This window comes from Ahaetulla prasina, chromosome 6 (genome assembly GCF_028640845.1).
Source record: "Ahaetulla prasina isolate Xishuangbanna chromosome 6, ASM2864084v1, whole genome shotgun sequence".
Lineage (NCBI taxonomy): Eukaryota > Metazoa > Chordata > Lepidosauria > Squamata > Colubridae > Ahaetulla > Ahaetulla prasina.
The window spans coordinates 78,706,887-78,728,053 of NC_080544.1; the positions used below are offsets into that span (position 1 = coordinate 78,706,887).

A 21,167-nucleotide genomic window follows, 5' to 3' on the forward strand; every position below is an offset into this window, starting at 1 on the left:
TGAGCTTTAAAGAGCCAAAATACTCCCAATGAGTTCACTGGCTCACAAAAAGGGGCAAAGAAAGATGTGCCTATACATTAGTGATGCAAAAGTGCAGTGGGTTATGTTTTTGAAAAATAGTATTTGCACACTTATGGTAGTTCCTTATCATACTTTATAAAGGTATTCTTTCCCAATTTTAAACTAAAAACTGGGCACAACTAACCTAAAATTGTCTTTCTCGACACACTGCAATCTAATCTTCTCTCTGTACTAAATGCATAAATAAAGGCAGAAGGTCTAGTTCTGTTAATTTTTCTCTGTTAAAACTGATTTTCAAAGCAAATAGGAAGAATCAGATTAATAGCATTTTAACCAGGGTTTAATTCAAATGTAATTAGATATTTCACTGCAAAATGGTATTATATTCCGAACTTACTTTCTCCTGGCTCCTCTTCCAATAAAAATGCTTCCTGTAAATCTTGACACAAGATAGCTGCTCACTCCAAGGCGACTGGCCAACACATATGCAGGATTATATTTCACAGAATATTTCTAAAATATCAAACATTTTACTTTTAATATTTGAGAACTATATTAACATTTATAGAAAAAAAATATGGAGCCTTTGGAAGACTACGGATTTGTTATGCAATACATTTTTATGGACAAGTCTTTACATAAGGTATCTCATGAAGCGGATTTGAATCATCCTTCTTCAATTCACAGGCATATAGCAAACTATACATTAGGCTTCAAGTAAGTAGGATATATATTTTCTGAAATGGTATACAATAGGATAAGAAACTACTGAGGTTCACAGTGTACCATTTCTAATAGAAAAACAAAAAGAATAAAAATAATGAAATCAGCATTTGCTGAATAAAGAAAAGAAAGAGATATTATGAGAGTGACGGGGGGCATTAATATGTCAGGAAAAGTTGGTTGTTGGAAGAAAAGAAAAACAGGAAAAAGAAAAAATATTTCTTTTCGATAGATTTACAAAGAAATAAAAAAGAAATGCACATAGTCCTTGACTAACAACAGTGACCATTCAAAGTTACAGTGGGACTGAAAAAAGTGATTTATAACTGGTTTTCACACTTATGACAGTTGCAACATCCCCATGGTCATGTGATCAAAATTCAGGAACTTGGCAACTGATTCATATTTATGACAGTTGCAATGTCCCAAGGTCATGTGATCACCTTTTACGACCTTCTGACAAGCAAAGTCAATGGGAAAGCCTGATTCATTTAACAACCAGGTTACTAACCTAACAACTGCAGTGATTCACTTAGCAACTGTGGCATGAAAAATCATAACATGGGGCAAAATTCACTTAACAACTTAGCAACAGAAATTTTGGAATAGATTATAGTCGCAAATTGAGGACTACTTGTAACATTATTATTAGGTATTCCAAGGCAAGAAGAAGCATTTCTTTCCCAGCAGAAAGATTAGCATAAGTTACGGTTATCTTTCCAGTTCTCAGCTAAAGTGCAATGCAATTTGGTTGCCACTTCTGAATATTGTAGTTTACAAACAGCAAAAAGATTTTATATTTATCCCAAAGTCATTGGGACAGCAAAGAGCTAAAACAATAATATAATTGCATGATAAACTCACAGTCAAGCTAAACCAAAAGCATACAGTGGCTTTTAAGGCAAAAAGTAAAAATAAGTAAGCTCTAGAGAGTTAGAAACCAATTAATTTTGTTTGGAGCAATGAAATGAATTATTGGAGTCATTATTGAAATTATTTCTGATTAACAGAATAATGCAAAGATATTCTAATGAAAGCAAATGTAAATCAATATAGTCATAGATTGGTCTTAAGGGCTGGAATGTTTCAGAATTTTGATACTTTTCTCATCAGAGTTCTGATTTGTCAATAATTATCTAATAATCTAAATCAATAACTGGATGGATGTTGAATATTGTATTCACATAAGTAATTTTCTTTTTTTTAAATAAAATATTATTAAACAGATCAGAACATAAAATTCAAATGAAAATGAAAATAGTGGGAAAATGGGAAGAGAGAGAAGTGAAAGATGCAGGAGAAAAATAAATAATAAACATAATAATATGCATAGGTAATTTTCTAATCTAGTCAATGAAGGAAGCTTTTAATTCTAAATTGCAAAATGTTTCTTTAAAGAATATTTAAATAAAAAAGTTGTAAAACCAGTTCAAAATACTTTAGAACCTTTTAGATTCTAAGTTATGTATACAAAAATATAAATGGAAAAGATTAAAGTAAAAAAGACATAATTGCTAGTTATTTGAAAATTTTTCCATAGTGTTCAATTACTTCCTGAAAGATTAACATGAACTCTGCAAGGGTATTCCATTGCTAGAGAAATAACACTTACATGCTGATTCTGTATTAAGATATCCAGCTGAGGTTCAATTGGAATGTTGAAAACAACACGGATTCTGCCATCTGAGATTACATCAGAGGAATTCTGAACCTAAAAGAAATAATCGATACGCTCAGGTTCACAATGGAAAAAAAGTCTTCCAAATATTTATAGTGATTACAGGTAGCTTAACAACAAAATTAACAGCCTTGGAAGGGATCTTTTATGGCCTGTAAAGCATTTCTGATCACTGTACGTACCCACCTCAGTCATGTGAATACATACCAGTTGCAAGCACCCTGTGATCATGTGACTACCATTTGCAATCTTCTCTGCCAGTTTCCATAGAAAGTCAATGGGGTAGACAAAAAGAAAGACTGAAGATACTGCTGACTGATGAGAAGACCTTATCTTCGGGAACTAGATAAAAGCTTCCTACTGAAAGATTTTAGCTCCATGCCTGCTTGACATGGAGCTGTAATTCTTAGTTCCTACTTGCATGGAACTGAAATTCGTTCAACACGGAGCTCTTTCAGCCGGTCCCCAGAAATAACAGAGAAACAAAATCAAGCAGGATTTTCAGCCCATGGGTGGAAAGGCAGAAATGTGGATGTTTCGTGAGTGGGGAGGTCTAGTGCAGGCCACAGTCTCTTGATGTTCAGGAGCTGAAAATCCTGCTTGGATTTGAACAGGGAGGATTTTCAGCTCCTGAGCAAAGAGACAATAGTGCATAGTCTGCACCAGGCCTCCTCCACCCTTACACTCCTTACCTAAGACTCTGTCTGTCTACTTAATGACCCATAAGATCACCTAACAAGTGCAACCAGGAGTGCCAATATTATAGACATTAAGTGAAGCAATCATGTGATGTCTCACTTAACTGCTTCACTTAACATCTGAAATTCCTGTCCTAATTGTGGTTGTTCAGCACCTTTTCTGTGAAGAAAATAAGAGGTGGGAATATTATGTACATTGCTTGGAGTTCTAGAAAATAAAGACAGGACAGAAATATAATGAATAAATACATTTTAAAAAGAGATGGAGACAAGTACAAAGTCATATATTCAACAGGCAGACAAATAATAACTCAAAACAACCTAGATAATCATTTGATCGATTTCTGATTGTTTAAATTTATGAAATGAATCTGATGGAAGATTATTTTGAAACTCACTTCTCCTGTACAGCCATAGTAAGGTGTTCCTAGCATGAAAACTGTGCATCCAAGAGGGAATAGGTCATCCAAAGTTTTTAATTTGGAGAAGCGGCAATCAAAAGTTTTTATATCCTGTCAAAAAACCCCAGAAAGATACGTCACATTAACACAATCCACACTAATCACTGTAATAATGCTTGCCAATGATCTATTTTAAAACAGCAAGTTTTAGTCTTCAGTGAAGATGAATAAATTTAGGAGTTTCGGTTAAATAATGTCCTTCAGCTGTTCAGCACAGACAGTATCATCTTAAGTACAATACAGTTACTCATGACAAAAGAAAATGATAGTGATAAGAGTGGGGAAGATCTGGTAATATTTCATGACTATCTGTAATCCTACTGTTTATGACATATAGTATGATCAGAGGTTTTTCTAATTATTACTTACATATAAAGAAGTTCTGGTCAAACAAGGCAGTACAGTGTCTTTGTTTTATTCAATACGTTAAGCCAATATTCACTGTCTTTGTTGGAAAAAGTATGTGACATTTCAGATTTAGTAACTAGTGGCATCTCCTTTAGCAGCAAGATCTCCAACCAAACATTTCCTAACACGTTGATCAGCCTTGAATATTGGCTTAGAGGTGTCTCAGCCTGTACCTATTTATAGCACTGCTTCAGATATTATCACATTTCAGTTGGACTCAGGTAAGAAATCTGAATTGCCCATTCCCAAACACAGAATTTATTTTGGTTCAATCATTCCATCAAAAATTTTTATGTGGGTTTAGATCTAGCTGTGTTACATAGCCCACATTTGGATATATTCACACCATGGATAGAAATCTTGACATGGAGAATATAGTTGTTCAATCCCAAACACATTGTTTCTTGAAAGACTGGGGGTTGTTTGTTCCTGAGATTTCAAAGCAACCCCAAATCATGATATACTGTATTCCCTACATCATGTTTCATGGCTGTAATATGGTTCTTTTTATCAGAATGAGGTGCTTCATATTCTTAAAAATTTCTCATTAATGCCATGATAGTTCTAAAAATTTCAGTGCAGGTGGCAATGTGCTTTCCAACCAGAGACGGCATCTTCCCACCACTATTTTTTTGTTCAGTTTTTCTTTCTGTGGACACGAATACAAAGAATTCAAGAGTGGCATACACATTCTTTACTGTCATCTTGGGGTTCTTTATAACTTGAAGTATTGAACGCCTTGCTCTTGAGATATTCTTTTATTACATTGCTATTCTTGAGAATAACAACAATGGTGTTGCATTTTCTCTATTTGAAAACTATCTTCCTGAACATGGATTGATGAAGCTTTGATCACATTTACAGCTGGAGTTATACAGGGTTCATATAATAATAATAATAATAATAATATTTTAATTTGTATACCGCCCTTCTCCCGAAGGACTCAGGGCGGTTTACAGCCAAGATAAAATACAATGAAAACACATGCAATACTAAAAACAGACATTAAAAAACTTATTAAATTTGGCCCAATTTTAAAATACAGCCAAACCCTATAAAATTAATAAAAATTAAAACCCATAAAATCAACTAAAAAATTAAAATTCAAGCCAGTCCTGCGAGACGGGATAGATAAGTCTTAAGTTTGCGGCGAAAGGTCCAAAGGTCAGGTAGTTGTCGAAGTCCAGGGGGAAGTTCGTTCCACAGGGTAGGAGCCCCCACGGAGAAGGCCCTTCCCCTGGGGGCCGCCAGTCAACATTGCACCCTAAGGAGTCCCTCTCTGTGAGAACGCACAAGTCGATGGGAGGTACAAGATGGCGGTAGACAGTCCCGTAAGTATCCCGGTCCTAAACTAAGGGTTAAATTGCAACCTATGACCATCATTTGTGTTGTAAATGTTGTACCTTAGATGAAGGTATTTTTTTCTTTCTTTTTCTTTTTCTTTTATGTACACTGAGAGCATATGCACCAAAACAAATTCCTTGTGTGTCCAATCACACTTGGCCAATAAATTCTATTCTATTCTATTCTATTCTATTCTATTCTATTCTATTCTATTCTATTCTATTCTATTCTATTCTATTCTATTCTATTCTATTCAGATGTTTCATGACCCAACTAGCTAACAGTGCTGAGTGGGGTTTGAGCTCTGTTTATATACAAGTGATTTGCCCTATAAAAACAGTATATATATACCTTCTCTATCTACAGTACTAAAGAATGTTGTTATCAGAGCATGTTTCTCACTGGCTATAGTACTTTTACAGGATTGCAGAGCAGCATAAATGAAGGTCTCTGCATCTAGATTTATGTGTCTAGGTACATGTCTATGTAAATATAAACATGCATATATTTCTAACAAAATAATAATAATAGTAATAATAATAGTAATAATAATAGTAATAATAATAGTAATAATAATAATAATAATAATAATAATAATAATAATAATAATAATAATAATAATAATAATAATAATAATAATATTTTAATTTGTATACCGCCCTTCTCCCGAAGGACTCAGGGCGGTGAACAGCCAAAATAAAATACAAAAGGAACAATACATACAATACTAAGAACAACCCTTAAAAAACTTATTCAAATGGCCAAATTTAAAATACAATAACACCCTATAAAATTGACAAAAATTTAAAACCCATAAAATCAAATTAAAATTTTAAAAATCAAGCCAGTCCAGCAAGGCGGAATAAATAGGTTTTAAGTTCGCGGCGAAAGGTCCTAAGGTCAGATAGTTGTCAAAGTCCAGGGGGAAGTTCGTTCCACAGGGTAGGAGCCCCCACAGAGAAGGCCCTCCCCCTGGGGGCCGCCAGTCGACATTGTTTGGCTGACGGCACCCTATGGAGTCCCTCTCTGTGAGAACGCACCGGTCGTTGGGAGATAGAGGACGGCAGTAGACGGCCCCGTAAGTATCCCGGTCCTAAGCCTTGGAGCGCTTTAAAGGTAGTAACCAATACCTTGAAGCGCACCCGGAAGACAACAGGTAGCCAGTGCAGTCTGTGCAGGATAGGTGTTACATGGGAGCTCCGAACTGCTCCCTCAATAACCCACGCAGCCGCATTCTAGACTAACTGGAGTCTCCGGGTGCTCTTCAAGGGGAGCCCCATGTAGAGAGCATTGCAATAGTCAATAGTTAAGAATTTAAACATAAAAATATTTTAAATTTGAACTGTGCTAATAAATATGGATTCTTTGAATTAATAGATATATAAATAAGTATAACAATAACAAATTTGAAAAGATTACCTTGACAATTGTCTGGTATGCAAAAGGTAGATTTTGCTTGGACCACTGCTTTTCAAAATACACTTCACCATTTTGATTTAACTGATATCTACTCCCAGTTAGTAATTGGGCATATACAATTATAGATGTTTCGTTTATAATTACTCCTTTTCTTCTCTGGTAGCTGATTAAAAAAAAACAAATTATATAGTAAATTAAAATTTGCATTTTTAAGAAATGGCAATAAGAAAAAAAAGAAAAATTAATAATCATTTGGGGGAGGCAAAGTCAAACAAACAATAATAAAATCCATTAATTTAAACCTATCACTTTTTCCAAAGTTTGAAAGGGTATGCTGGATTCCTAAATTAGACAAAAGGTAATAAGATTATTAGTAGCCACTTTTCTAATAAAAATTAGTAGTTGTATATGTTATGGAAACTAGCAGAAAGATTCTGTAGAGATAATACCCATGAAGCCTTAAAGTCTGACAGGAACATAAGGAAACTTCACTCATCTTCTTCCAATCCAACTTCCCATAATATATATCCAGCATATAGTTTGACTAAATAAGGGGAGCGTATATAGCTGTGTCTTTTGCCAGTCTGAAGCCAGTCTGCTTCACCCAAACTATGGCATCCTTACCTGTAAATAAGTTTTTCATGACAACATTGAGATGTTCTGGGATTCTCATTTTTATGAGCATAATCTACTGCTTGATATAATTGACATAACTGAAGCCCTATCTATAATCAATGAATCACATATTGAGTTACATTTGGTGTTATTTCAGTTTCTGAATTATTCAGCATCAATCACCAATAATGTATCATGCTCTTTGTCCTTTTATAAAGCCATCTTGAACTTTTGGCATCTTTTTCCATGTTGTGCTCTTATCTGCATTGGACGATCCTAAGCGTTATTTTGCTAGCATGTAAAATTAAAGATACTGAACACTTTATTATGTCTCCTCCCTCTCTCTCTCCATATCTCTTTTGGTACTGGAATCTAAATCGATCTCTTCCAATCTACTGACCACCTTACAGTTCATCATATTTGCTGGCACAGGTTGGTTACAAAACATGAGTAATTCTTCTTTTGTTGCCATATTTCAGTGAAAATTCTGAGGAATTTTTGGAAACAAGATGATGTTGGAGATAAGGTTTTCTGCTTTATGTCATCCTCCTAATTTAAATAAATTAATTCTAGTGCAATAGGATAGAATAGGGGCACACTGACTTCTATGGCCAGTAGAGTTATACTAATCTGCGATCTTGTACTTCTAAAAGTTTCTCCTTCCCCTCTCTAAAGTACTCATATAGTACACATAACTCTTTTTTCTACCCTTAGATTCTTCCATACAGTTACATAGCTATAGCCCTATTTAAATGTTGCCTATATATGTATTTTTATTTTTAAATAAATTATAATTGAGTAAACTATAATTAAAAAGCTATTACCTATTTTAAAGAAGTCAGCTTATCACTTAGGAATTCCAAAGATACTCTATGCTCATTTGTAGGGATACTGTATCAGAAAATGACCTCTAAAATGTGTAATGACTGCCTTTAGTGGCATTTACTATATACCATATTCACCAAAGCTACTAAATGCCAAAAATATTTCTGGCCATGTCTAAGAGATTGTCAATCATCCAGGTCATGAATGAGGTGCTTTCAAAAGGCAATTGGACTTTGCTTTTTCTTTGAAAATGTTTCGCTTCTCATCCAAGCTTCTTAAGTTCTGATCTGGTCTATAGCTGACCATGCATTTCTAAATGAGACATTTCCACAAAGCAACCTGCATACTCTTAATTTGCTGTAAAGTCTCCAATCAAACTATAAATCAGATTCAAACTTACTGTTCTGAAATTCCCTGGATTTCTTTTATCCATACATTATTTTCCTTTTCTCCAACAAATGCTACTTTAGTTGGTGGCACAGCATTTCCCCTATAAACTTTTTGGGTTCCAGGACGCTCCTCCAAGTAAAACCTTAAATAAAAGCATGCAATTAGTTTAAAATAATACATTTTAAACTTTCATCTCGGTTTTAACATATTACACAAGTTTAAGTATCTTAAATTCAGTCAATATTGATGGAATTGTTGTGTTCTTTGAATATGTTTTCCTGTAGATCTTTCATTAGTAGTATCATCAATGCATGGGAGAGTTATTTATATATAGAAGCTTGCCTTTTCAGTCCTGACTGGGGTGTGATTATTTTCCTTGTGAATTCCTTAATTAAGAACCTTAATTGGTTCTTCCCTAATTGTTTATCTGGTATGGTTTTCTTCTTATCTGAGCATTGCATAGAAGGGAAGATCACTTCTGCATTTTTCCTTCCATTATTGTCATTTGGTTATGTCTTTTGAATTGTATATAGATGGAATTTATGCATCTGTTGATAGCTGATTTGTGTGATTGCTCCTGGTTGTTTTATGATGTTACAACTGCCCACGAAAGGAGTTGCATAGAAACAAAGGAAACATGCATACTGCAAAGCAGAGGTCTCCAACCTGGGCAACTTTCAGCCTGGTGGACTTCAACTCTCAGAATTCTGGGAGTTGAAGTCCGCCAGGCTGAAGTTGCCCAGGTTGGCGACCTCTGCTGCAAAGGATACATTCAGTAAGCCAGAATTCCAGCAAGAGGAAAAAGACTACATGTACAATATCTTCCAATAAATACACATACCATTTTGTTAAAAAGTTCCTAGATAATAATCTATCAATCACAACCTATCAAAAGAATAACTGCCATATATCAAACATTTCTGAGACACCCAATAGACCACCACAAGTACTTGACATTCTTCCAAAACATAAACCAACAAAATATCTCCAAAATATCTTAAGCAAAGTCCCAGTAACCAAAGAAGAAAAAGGACTCATCTACAACGTATGTTGTAAAGACTGAAACAGCAATTATATAATTATAAAACTAACAGGAAGAGGCCTGGCAGAATACATTCTTAACATCACCTGGTAGTTTCTAAATCTGTCAACACTTAGATAAATTCAAAGACAATTTTATGTGGGAAACTGTTGACATTTTAGGTCAAGCCAGACCAAGAAAGCTGGGAAATTCCTGAAATCTTGGCATTCTAAAAAAACAAATCCAATAATCAGAAGTCAGAATGGAAATAAACAGCTCACAGTACATTCCCTTTATAACCAGCACCCCTATAAGCAGGAAACTCCCTTGATAAACAATCAGGAAAGAAACAATATCCTAATAAAATAACTGTTAAGTAAGAAACCACATCCCAACCAAGACAAGAACAAGCAACTATACATAAGAAATCAGCAAACATCACTTTCCATACACCAATGATGATACCTAGTGTGTAGTAATGAAATGTCTGCAGGAAAGCAGCCCAAATTCAAAAAGCGACAAGAGCCTAACAGTTTAACCAACCCTATCACATATTTTATTTATTAATTAATTATATTTTTATTCCACCTTTATAAGTAACTCAAAACAGTGAACATTCATAATACTCCTTCCCCTCTTTTTCCCTACTTTCTCCCTGTGAGAAGAGTTGGGCTGAGAGGCAGTCACTCAGCTGGCTTTCATGCGTAAGATAGGATTAGAACTCAGTCTCCGGTTTCTAGGCCAGTACCTTAACAAATATATTATTTGTCAATGTCCTTAAGGTATTAGGTGAAACTGAAATTAATTTGCTAGAAACACAAGTTGAAAGTAAAAAACACATTCTTGGAGCTTCTTACATGTTTTGTTTTAACATGGTTTTTTTAAAAAATTCTTATAAACTTTTGTTTCAACACTATCTTCTGAAGTTTAGCCTTAAAAGATACATATATAGACCTAATAACTCTTCCAAATTAGTCTCTTACTTAGTGTCACCATCAGATACAGCAACAGCTCTGGCTTCCTCAAGATGTGGCCAGTTAACAAAGATTGATTTCCCAAGTATCAAACTGGCTACTTTTTTTATATCCTACAGGAGAAAAATCATTGTTTAGTGCAGCAAAAAAAAATTCCATCTCTACATGGCTACAAGTAGTCTTCACATAACAACTTCCTTTTTAGCTCGTTTAATGTTATGATGATACTGAAAAAGCAATTTTACAATCAGTCCTCACTCTTATGAACATCACAGCATCATGTGATCAAAATTCATGTGTTTTTCAACTGGCAGGAATTTATGACCATGGCAGCAGCCCATATGTGATTGCCATTTACATGCTTCACAGCTGGCTTCCAACAAGCAGAGTTAAAGGAGAAGCCAGCAATAAAGTTGCAAGTTGTGGTTATATTATGTCTTGCTTTAACAAGTGCAGAGGAAGTGCTGTCACAAGTCTGGTGCTGTCATATGATGTCTCACTTAATGACCATGTTGCTTAACAATGGAGTTAAATTTAATAATTAAAACTAAATTTTGTTCTAGTTGGATTCTGTTTATAATTATTTATGAATAACAATTCATAAATACATGTATTACTTTAAAAACATACTTGATGCATATTCTATTTTTATATGATTTAGATTTGTCAGTGAAACTTTGGTGATATGCCTTATTTTAAACATTCGTAGCAAGATTGTCACAACATTAGGCCCTCTTGAAACTATTATGCAGATCAACAGCAAATACATCAGATTTTAGATGTAGAAATAATAGCACTAACAACCTCAGATCTACAGATGTGTTGGCTAGTTTTATGGCAACTTTCTTTCTTTTGTGAAGCTTATTCCCAGGTCTGCCAAGATGAACATAGCCTCTGCCTTCTTTTCACATCAAATATAGATTTAAGTCAGCAAACTAGTGCTGCAAGTAAAAATGTGGACTATGTTTTGGTGACAAGATGATATTCAAAACTTAGCATTTCCTACACAATGGAATCATTGCTCAACATTCAGAACAAGTATTAAAATAGCATATTACTTTACCCTTTCAAGTTATCACCAGTACATGTAGTGGAAGCACAAGAATTCTCTTCCAAAAAGAACAAATTAAGTTAAGACTAGTTCCTAAGATCAACTCAATTATAAATAAATCAACAGTCAATGAAATCAATACTCAGGTAAGTGTTGCTAATTATTTTCATTCTGTATTCCATAAAGCTTCTAGCCAGATTCTTTTAGTCAGAAACTTCTTCCCAAATTTTGCCCACAGTATTATCACCATATTATTTTCAAAATGAAGTTATCAATCCCCAATGGCATATATTTTTGACTTAAATTCAAAAATATGTCCATTAACCTCAGAACTTACTTTACAGATGGTAGAACTGTGGACATGTAATGATGATTTGTGTTCCTTAATTGAAGTACAATTGAAGTATTATCATATCAGACTCTCAGAAAGGTTTTAATTACTATAGTTTTCAAACCAGTTGTACAAGTGATGCATTAATGCTTATTAAATTAAATTAATTTACTATTAATGTGGTGTAATACAAGTAACATAAAACTCTCAGGATGCACACTGAAATCCAAACTGCAAAGAGTATTTTTTCTACAAAACAAGTTTGAGAACGCTAAATACTTACTAACTCCTCTGAGTCTTCTGCAGCTATAATTTCCAGCAACATATTTTCTCCATGACTGCTTTGCTGAAATACTTGCACTCCACTTTTTTTCAGAAAAAACTAGGACAAGGGAAGAAAGATGATATTTACCCAAAAAGAGGATAATAGGGACAAAAATAAAATCCTGGGAAATATAATAATGCTAGGGATCTCAACTCTTGAAAATTCCTCTGCTGCATGTAACATGCTCATATATTCACATGTATGCATGTGCATATTACACAAACACACAAAATATAGGCTGAACTCACAAACACAAAGCATATATAAGTTCTGATGTATATATTCATATGTACCAAAACTACACTTCAGTCAATTTGTCACCAATAGTAAGGTCTATGACTAAAATAATTAAAATGAAGTTATACCTAGTTCAAGCTACCAGTAAGTAAACAAGCCAACTGAACCCCATATATGTATCCATTTCAAATCCATTCAAGCTACCCTCACACCCAGAAACATAGTACACCTACATACATTTCCTTTTTCTTTTCAGCAGAAATAGCAAAAAAAAAGAAGAATTAAGATAGGCTTGTGAGAAAAGAAAAAACAAATTTGGATGGAGAGGAAGTGAGAGGAAACAGAAATGGGCACAGCTGGAGAGAAAAGAGAGCCACTCAGTTTGACATTAGAAAAGGATACATATCACCAAACAAGTAGCCTTGCAAAGTCAAAACTAAGCTTCAGAAGCGTATCTTTTTTGCAACAGCACTATTAGTCCTTTGTAATAATCAATCACTAAAGAGTTTCTGCTATTCATAACCCTCCCTCCCATTCATAAATATAATCAAACAGAGCAAAAATAGTATTCTTGCATATACAATTACTGTCAGCCATTAGGTTTTCTACATTAAAAAACAAACTACTGAATGAAAACTTGCATTTTACCTTGTGATTAATGTGTTTTAGAGTAGGAAAGCCACAAAAATATAACTTCTCAGTATCTAATTGAGTAATTTTATTATCAGCTATATCCACATGCCAAGCATCCATAGACACAGCTTCACACCTACATAAAAGAAAGAAAGAAAATTAATTAAACTGCAGATAAACCATTAATCAGCATTAAAGACATATCATGAAGACATTGATGTTTTGGGGGTAGGGTGGGGTAACAACTTTGAACACAAGTATGCAAAATAATAATTCTGAAGCCAAGAGCTTTCCAATACGGCTACTTAAAACCATGATTGAGCTCAAAATTTCAGCTGCTAAAAAAAGGTAGCAATGTAAAAAAGAGCAATACTTCATTTATATAATTTCTTAGATTAATATTCTGTGTTTCCTTCAGATGTTCAGGGCGGTGCATTTATCCCTCCACTTTTAATTTATGCTTTTCATTTATAACAAAATTCTATAGACTTACCTCGTATGACACTTTTCTATGGAAAGGAACTTTTCTGGCCACGGTGATAAATACCGGAATTCTTTATCTCTATCATATAAGCACATTAGGCATTCACTGTGTCTATTTCTTTGCTTTTCTTCTGCTTTCAATAATTTGTTGCTTGGTGCCATTGCTTCTAATAATAATTTCTAAAAATAGAAGACATAATTTTGTAGTCATGTAAAAATCATGTACTTTTAAAATATTATGAAAACATGTTATAAATACTGGATTGAATCAGAGTCATGTTTGCTTATAAATCAATGGAACAAGTTACTTCAAGGTCACATGGCAGGTATCTACTAACTATACTAATTTAAATTTATGCTAATTTGTACTGCTGAAATGTATGACTATTAAATTTAAATCATTGTCCCTTGTTATATTGACATTCATTCTGGTACAGATTGCCTATTTCTGTATGAAATAACTTTTTCAATTTTAAGATCTGTTGAGTTATATTGGTATTGAGTTATATTGGTTCTGCAACCCAACAAGAAAAACACAGACTTCAGAGGATAATTAGAACTGCAGAAAAAATAATTGCTACCAACCTGCCTTCCATTGAGGACCTGTATACTGCACGAATCAAGAAGAGGGCCGTGAAAATATTTACAGACCCCTCGCATCCTGGACATAAACTGTTTCAACTCCTACCCTCAAAACGACACTATAGAGCACTGCACACCAGAACAACTAGACACAAGAACAGTTTTTTCCCGAAGGCCATCACTCTGCTAAACAAATAATTCCCTCAACACTGTCAAACTATTTACTGAATCCGCATTACTATTAATCTTCTCATAGTTCCCATCACCAATCTCTTTCCATTTATGACTGTATAACTATAACTTGTTGCTGGCAATCCTTATGATTTATATTGATATATTGACCATCAATTGTGTTGTAAATGTTGTACCTTGATGAACGTATCTTTTCTTTTATGTACACTGAGAGCATATGCACCAAGACAAATTCCTTGTGTGTCCAATCACACTTGGCCAATAAAAATTCTATTCTATTCTATTCTATTCTATTGAACAGGAAAATACCAAATAAGAATCATACTTAGGAGATATATAGGAACAAGAGGACACATGTTTTTATTATCTTTTAAACTGGTCAAATATGTGATAAATACTGTAGTAATAATAATAAAAATAATAAAGGTCTTACCTCATCAATAAATGGGATTAAAACTACAGCTTCCCACTCTTGTTGCTTTCCATTTAAATCAGTTTTAAATTCTGTTGGATAATATTCAATAATGGGAGAGTCTTCACTAGTCATTAAATGCTAAGAGATAGGAAAGGAAAATTCATATTATTTAAACATTATATTAAACAGGATGACTAATATAAAAATTAAACGTGTATGGCAGAAATTCCAAACAAATCAAAGTATGGATCAATTATGTAATAATAGTACTGAACTAATATATCTATATACAATAATATGAAAAAGTAAGTATATCTTATTGAAACTTTTTACTTTTTCAACATGTTTCAATATGTAGATATTAGATCTTCATTTCATCAATATTAGTAAAACAAATATAATATTATAAATATCACACATCATTTATATTTTGTACTTCATTGGGTAATTTAAATAAACTTAAATACAAATTTTGCATGTGGACAAAGCAAAAATACCTCTACATTTATCACAATGTCAAATATAATGCAAATTAATAGAATCTTATTAAAGAGTATCTGAAAAGAACATGTCTTATTTAAACATCAGACATTTAGTTTGATTTGTTCTTTTTCGAAGTGTGTGGTATTACTATGCTTATATCAAAAGAGATCTTTGAGATCTTCAAAAAGGTTACGGATATCTATGAATCTGGAAGGGCATTTTAAAAGACTGCCAAACAAGTGAACATTAATCATTCCACTGTCTAGAATGGTTCACTTGTTTCATCTACAAATGAAAAGATTTCAAACAAATGCCCACTTGCCCAGACTAGACTGTCCCAGAAAGTTCAGACAAAAAATAGAATGCAAGATGCTGAAACAAGATGCTAAGAACTCCAGAAATTGATTCATGACCTAGAGGTAGCTGTCATCACCACTGATGTCAAACAGTATGAGTTTACCACTAGAAAAAAGCTACATAAATTAGATCTGCATGGGAGGTGTGCCAGAAGGAAACCTTTGCTGACATAAAAGAAAATCATGGCAAGACTAAAATCTGCTCATGAACATGAGAAGGTTCCTGCGCATGCGCAAGATGGCGCTGCTGTAAAACTTGGGTCGGCGGATTGGAGATCGCCCAGCGGATGGTATCGTCGTGGCCACTCGTCTAGCTGTTTTCGCCCCCCGGCCCAGTAGACGATCTTCCTCGCAGCCGCGGGAGGGGTCTGTGGACCTTTTAGGACCCGCGGCTGCTGAGAACGGGCCGGGAGGGCGATCGGTGAATGACGGCGGCCATTTTAGACGTCGGGGAGGAGGTGGCGTTTTGGTCGGCGTTCGGTCGGCGTGCCGGCCCCCCCCAGTTTTCCCTGGCTTGCTCCCCATTCTTTTCTATCTTAAGGACTCTTCTGCGATTAACAACGGACAACTGCGATTAACGACGGCGATCCCCTCGATATCGGAGGGAGGGGGCGATTCCGGAGGTAAGAAGGGCAGTTTGGCCTACTTTTTGGCCTGGCTTTCCTGCCACAAGATCTCCCCTGTCGCAAGGACAACTGCGATCTCATCGCCATCGGAGAGGAGGAGGACGTTTCGGCCTGCCTTTTAGGCCTGGTTTGGCCTGGCTCCCTAATAGCGGTGATGTCGGCCGCGGCCCCTCCCCCTGTTTATTGGGGGCTTTAGGACATATAACATCTTTTGGGCACCTTGTGCTCTCTGGAAGCTGTTTGGAGTTGTTGGGCTGTATTGGAGTCAGACTGGAGTTCTGGGAGCTGCTGGGAGCTGTTGGGAGTTCCACCTGGAGACAGCGATGGACTCCTTCCCCTCCCCCCCCTCTTTTTGGGACCCAGATGTTTTGTCTGGACAGATTGTTCTACTTAACTTCCCCCAGGACTTCGTCAACTTTCTGAGCTTCGAACCTTTCACCGCGAGCTGAAGACATATTTATTCATCTGCGCGGGACTGGCATAGGATTTTAGATTTATCTGGTTTTAATTTTTAGTGGGTTTTATCGTTTTAAAGATATCTTAATTCGGGCCAAATTGAATAAGTTTTTTAACTATTATTTTATTCTGTATTTATATTGTTGTTTTTTTATCTGGCTGTAAACCACCCTGAGTCCTTCGGGAGAAGGGCGGTATAAAAATTTGATTAAATAAATAAATAAATAAATAAATAAATAAACATTTAGGCAAAAATTGAGATTTCTGGAACAATGTGCTCTGGACAAACGAAGCAGAATGGAATTATTTGGCCATAGTACCCATTTTATACAGCAGGGATGTCAAACTCAAGGCTGGATCCGGCCCGTGGGACGCTTAGATCTGGCCCACGGGGCTGCCCTGTGCCTCTGCCAGAGAAACGGAGCTTGGGAGGGCTGTGTGCAGCCCTTACAGGCTCCACTTTTGGCTGCAAAGGCCTCCAGTTCCCTTATGAGCTCCATTTTTGCTGGCAGAGCGCTGGAGGAAGCCATCATGATAGCAAAACAAACTACTAGTAAAACTGGCATTTGATCATACAAGTGATGTCGAGCTGTCCCCCCCGCCCCGCCAAGGTCAAACACAACCCTGATGTGGCCCTCAATGAAATTGATTTTGACACCCCTGAAATACAGTATTTCACCAGAAGAACGTACTACCATTTGAGGTGGAAATGTTATGGTTTGGGGCCGTTTTGTTGCATCAGACAAGTTTAACATCATAAAATCCACTATGAATTCTTTGTTGTATTTGAGCGTGCAGCGTACAGGAGAATGGTAGACTTCTATAATAAATACCTACTTAAGGTTGTTTCTACCAAAGGGCAAAACAAGCCAAGAGTGTACTTGCTTATTCCAGATGCAAAATTTGCATTTATACTTACCGTATATACTCGAGTATAAGCCGAGTTTTTCAGCACGTTTTTTGTGCTGAAAAACGTCCCCTCGGCTTATACTCGGGTCTATACGGCTTATACTCGAGTTTTTTTTTTTTTAAGCCCCTCGGCTTATACTCGAGTATATACGGCTTATACTCGAGTTTTGTTTTTTAAGCCCTCGGCTTATACTCGATATATCGGCTTATACTCGAGTTTTTTTTTTTCTTTTTCACATTTTACCGGACGGAAGCCCTGCGGTGCAGTGAGAGGGCGGGCGGGGGCCGCCAGCCTTCTCAGCTGAGGGAGGAGGGTTTCAACCGTAGGTGCCTCATTTCCCACCCTCGGCTTATACTCGAGTCCCCAATTTACCCCAGTTTTTGGGGTAAAATTGGGGACCTCGGCTTATACTCGGATCGGCTTATATTCGAGTATATACGGTATTTAAATTACACAATGAAATACAAAATATAAATGTTACATGTATTTGTTATATAACTTTTATCTATCAATATTGTTAAAATAAAGATAAAATAACTGCATGTTGAAATATTCCAAAAAGTCAAACATTTCAAAAGGAATTTACTTTTCATATGAGTGTAGTGTGAATGAATTAAAATTCTCCTTATACATACCAATACAAATGCATGCTTTATCAAAATATTGCAACCTACCTGGTAACATTTCGGTAATAAATCCTTGCTAGCTGCAGGAAGCACTGCAAGAAGTTGTTCAAATGGCATAAATGGTTTTCCTAAATCTAAATGAATCTTCAGTTCACTGATATTGCAAATATCTGAGAGATAAGGTGCATAATGGAAAGGGTAGTACCTAGAAGGAAGTAATGTACTATTTCAGTTCTTTAAAGTTCAGTTCTTTAAAGTTCATAAAGTTCATAAAGATATGAAAATCAATGTCTTGAGCTTATTCAATTAAAGAGCTAAAGGTAGGAAAAAGACATCTGAAATAACATCATTGGAGTGACAATTCAAGTAACATAATTCTGGGAGTAAGATACAGGTTGAGAAAACTAGAAGGGGGTGGCTTTCTAAGGTCTTTTACTGTAAAAAAATTAACCTAAAATATATAAGTATATGATATATAATTTATTTTGCAATAATTAGCTTACCAGCTCCATGATTGAACCCCATGGTAGTAATAATGCAATATCCACTGTATTGCCTGGACGTAACATTTTGCCTGGTCAGCCAGAAAGTCACTAAAAAAAAAAAACCACAAACACATACATGATGGACAGAAATAAGAAGTTATGCATTTAAAAATAACTAAACAACTGTGTCCATTAAGCAGCTGGGATATTTTCGCAAGTTTTTCATAGCAAAAGTTTACAATACTTTAGTGCTAACACTTACTCTGAAACAACTTCTACACCCATCTTTGTCATATAATATGTCCGTTTGTATTGTCTAAATTCTGCTTCAAACAAACCCTCATCTTCCAGTTCATCTTCTACTGCTGCTAAAAGAGACAAAAAATTGAACAATACTTATTATTTAACTATTAACAACACTATCTGTAGTTAGACATTGAAACTTGTATGTCAAAATAATCTCCAGAAAATACTAGTTTTTAAAATTGACATGGTATACATTAAATGTGTTAAGATATAACAGCTCTGAAAGATCTTTGAATATTAGTAGGTTGGCAGTTACGTTGTTGGTTTGAGCTCCGAGCTTGGCAATTTGGTTGCAAACATTTCATCCCCATTTGAGGAGACATGATCTTCAGTGCATTTTGGATTGTGCTTGTCTGGGGGAGCACGTTGGGGACGAAATGTTTGCAAACAAATGACCAAGCTCAGAGCTCAAACTAACAACATAAACAGCTCTGTCAATTCAGGCTATATAAAATTCATCTTCAGCAGTATCATGTTTACCACAGTAATTAATCAGCTATCTCAGAAATATACATAAGCAATACATACAGTATTACAATACAGTACTAGTACCAAATGCAAATTTTCTAATTCTGAATTGGAAAAATAATTTTCTTCAATCAACTGAGCTGCAAATCTCACTTCCATTTAATTGATAAAGAATGATACATTCACTATGTAAAGTATCTGAAAAGTCTTCCAATAGCTAAAGTATTTAATAAGGGTTTGATGTCAATTAAGTAAAACATCTAATATGATATTACGGATAAAATAAAAGCGCAGAAAAGAGTTTATATAATTTTAGTATTCTTGAAGTATATTAAATCCTAATGTTGTGTGAAATGACTGGAAGATGCCTAATATAAGGAAACTTTTTTTCACTGATAGCAAGTTGTTAATATAATTACTTATATTTATATCCACATATAAAATATAGTATTTTTTGCAATATAAGATGCATGAGACCATGAGATACACATTAGCTTTAGAGGAAGAAAACAAGAAAAAAAAATCTGCCTCTGCCTCCCAGCATCCATCTAGCTAGCATCTTGCAGCAAACAGCAAACAGGCTGGTCAGCTTCAACACGTTATCACAGCCCCAGCACATGGCTCATCAGGGCTCAGCTCCGTTGCACCCACCACTGGTCAACTGAGCTGAGCTGCTACTGCTGCCAGGGAACACTGGAGCCTTCGCTGTTGAACAGCTGATCAGCAGTTGGATCGGCCTCCCGGAATACCACTGATCAGCTGTTTTATGTGGCGGGGATTGCTGCCGCCGATTGCCACTGTTGGCGGTGGCAAACGGCAGCAACAGCAGCAGCAATTGGTGGTGGACAACGGTGGTGATAGGCTGCCTAGAACAGCTGATCAGAGGTATTTTGGTAGGCGATCCAACTACCGATCAGCTGCTTGGCAGAGAAAACTCCAGTGTTCCCCAGCGGTGGCAAATGACAGCAGCAGTGACAGGCGGCAGCAGGTGGCAGTGGTGACAGGCACCAACACCCCCCCCATAACATTCACTCTATAAGATGCACAGACATTTCCACCCACTTTTTTGGGGTGGGATAGTGCCTGTTATAGTGCGAAAAATACGGTACCTAACTGGCAGCAAAACATAGGCAAATATAGGGGTTTTATTTAATTTATATATTAGAAGTTAATATAAACTACGTAGCTCTGTTTGTTATGTGAGAATAATATTTTATATTAAGTTTTTCAGATACACAAGAAGCAAAAGTATAAGTTTGTATTATCCAATATATTCAAAATAATAGTACCCTGTTGTGGGTAGACTATAGGTCAAAATATGAACAGAACTGAACAGTATTTCTGAACTTACTTTTTGAAGCTTCTATATGTCCATTGTCAGTTTTCTCTAAAGCATCCAAGCATATAACGTTTTCCTGAGCCTGTGACATTGTAATTCATACTTTTGAATTAACAAAGTAGTAGTGATACCACAATACTATACAAAGGAAAAGTCTAAATAACAGCACTTTCATTACATCCTTGGACAGCTCACAAATTGCCTCTAATGGTTGAGGTTACCTCCAGAGCCAATTTGGAGGTAATTTTTCTTGAAGAAAAATAGAGGAAGAAAAAATTATCTTCTC

General features: G+C 35.5%; 1 protein-coding gene across 4 annotated transcripts in view; it reads right to left on the reverse strand.

The window, feature by feature from the left end:
- Window positions 1-21,167, reverse strand: part of XRN1 (5'-3' exoribonuclease 1) — a 66,697-nt gene that overhangs the window by 31,320 nt on the left and 14,210 nt on the right. For 3 of the 4 annotated variants that reach the window (XM_058187700.1, XM_058187699.1, XM_058187697.1), the window contains exons 11-24: window positions 20,894-20,963; window positions 19,031-19,136; window positions 18,787-18,876; window positions 18,332-18,488; window positions 14,845-14,964; window positions 13,648-13,817; window positions 13,170-13,290; window positions 12,243-12,341; window positions 10,587-10,690; window positions 8,593-8,724; window positions 6,753-6,915; window positions 3,519-3,632; window positions 2,357-2,455; window positions 419-534 (exon numbers count right to left, since the gene is read on the reverse strand). In XM_058187700.1, the coding sequence (XP_058043683.1) occupies window positions 419-534; window positions 2,357-2,455; window positions 3,519-3,632; window positions 6,753-6,915; window positions 8,593-8,724; window positions 10,587-10,690; window positions 12,243-12,341; window positions 13,170-13,290; window positions 13,648-13,817; window positions 14,845-14,964; window positions 18,332-18,488; window positions 18,787-18,876; window positions 19,031-19,136; window positions 20,894-20,963 (1,661 nt within the window). The remainder of the gene's footprint in view (window positions 1-418; window positions 535-2,356; window positions 2,456-3,518; window positions 3,633-6,752; window positions 6,916-8,592; window positions 8,725-10,586; window positions 10,691-12,242; window positions 12,342-13,169; window positions 13,291-13,647; window positions 13,818-14,844; window positions 14,965-18,331; window positions 18,489-18,786; window positions 18,877-19,030; window positions 19,137-20,893; window positions 20,964-21,167) is intronic. The other variant, XM_058187698.1, reaches the window with a different exon arrangement.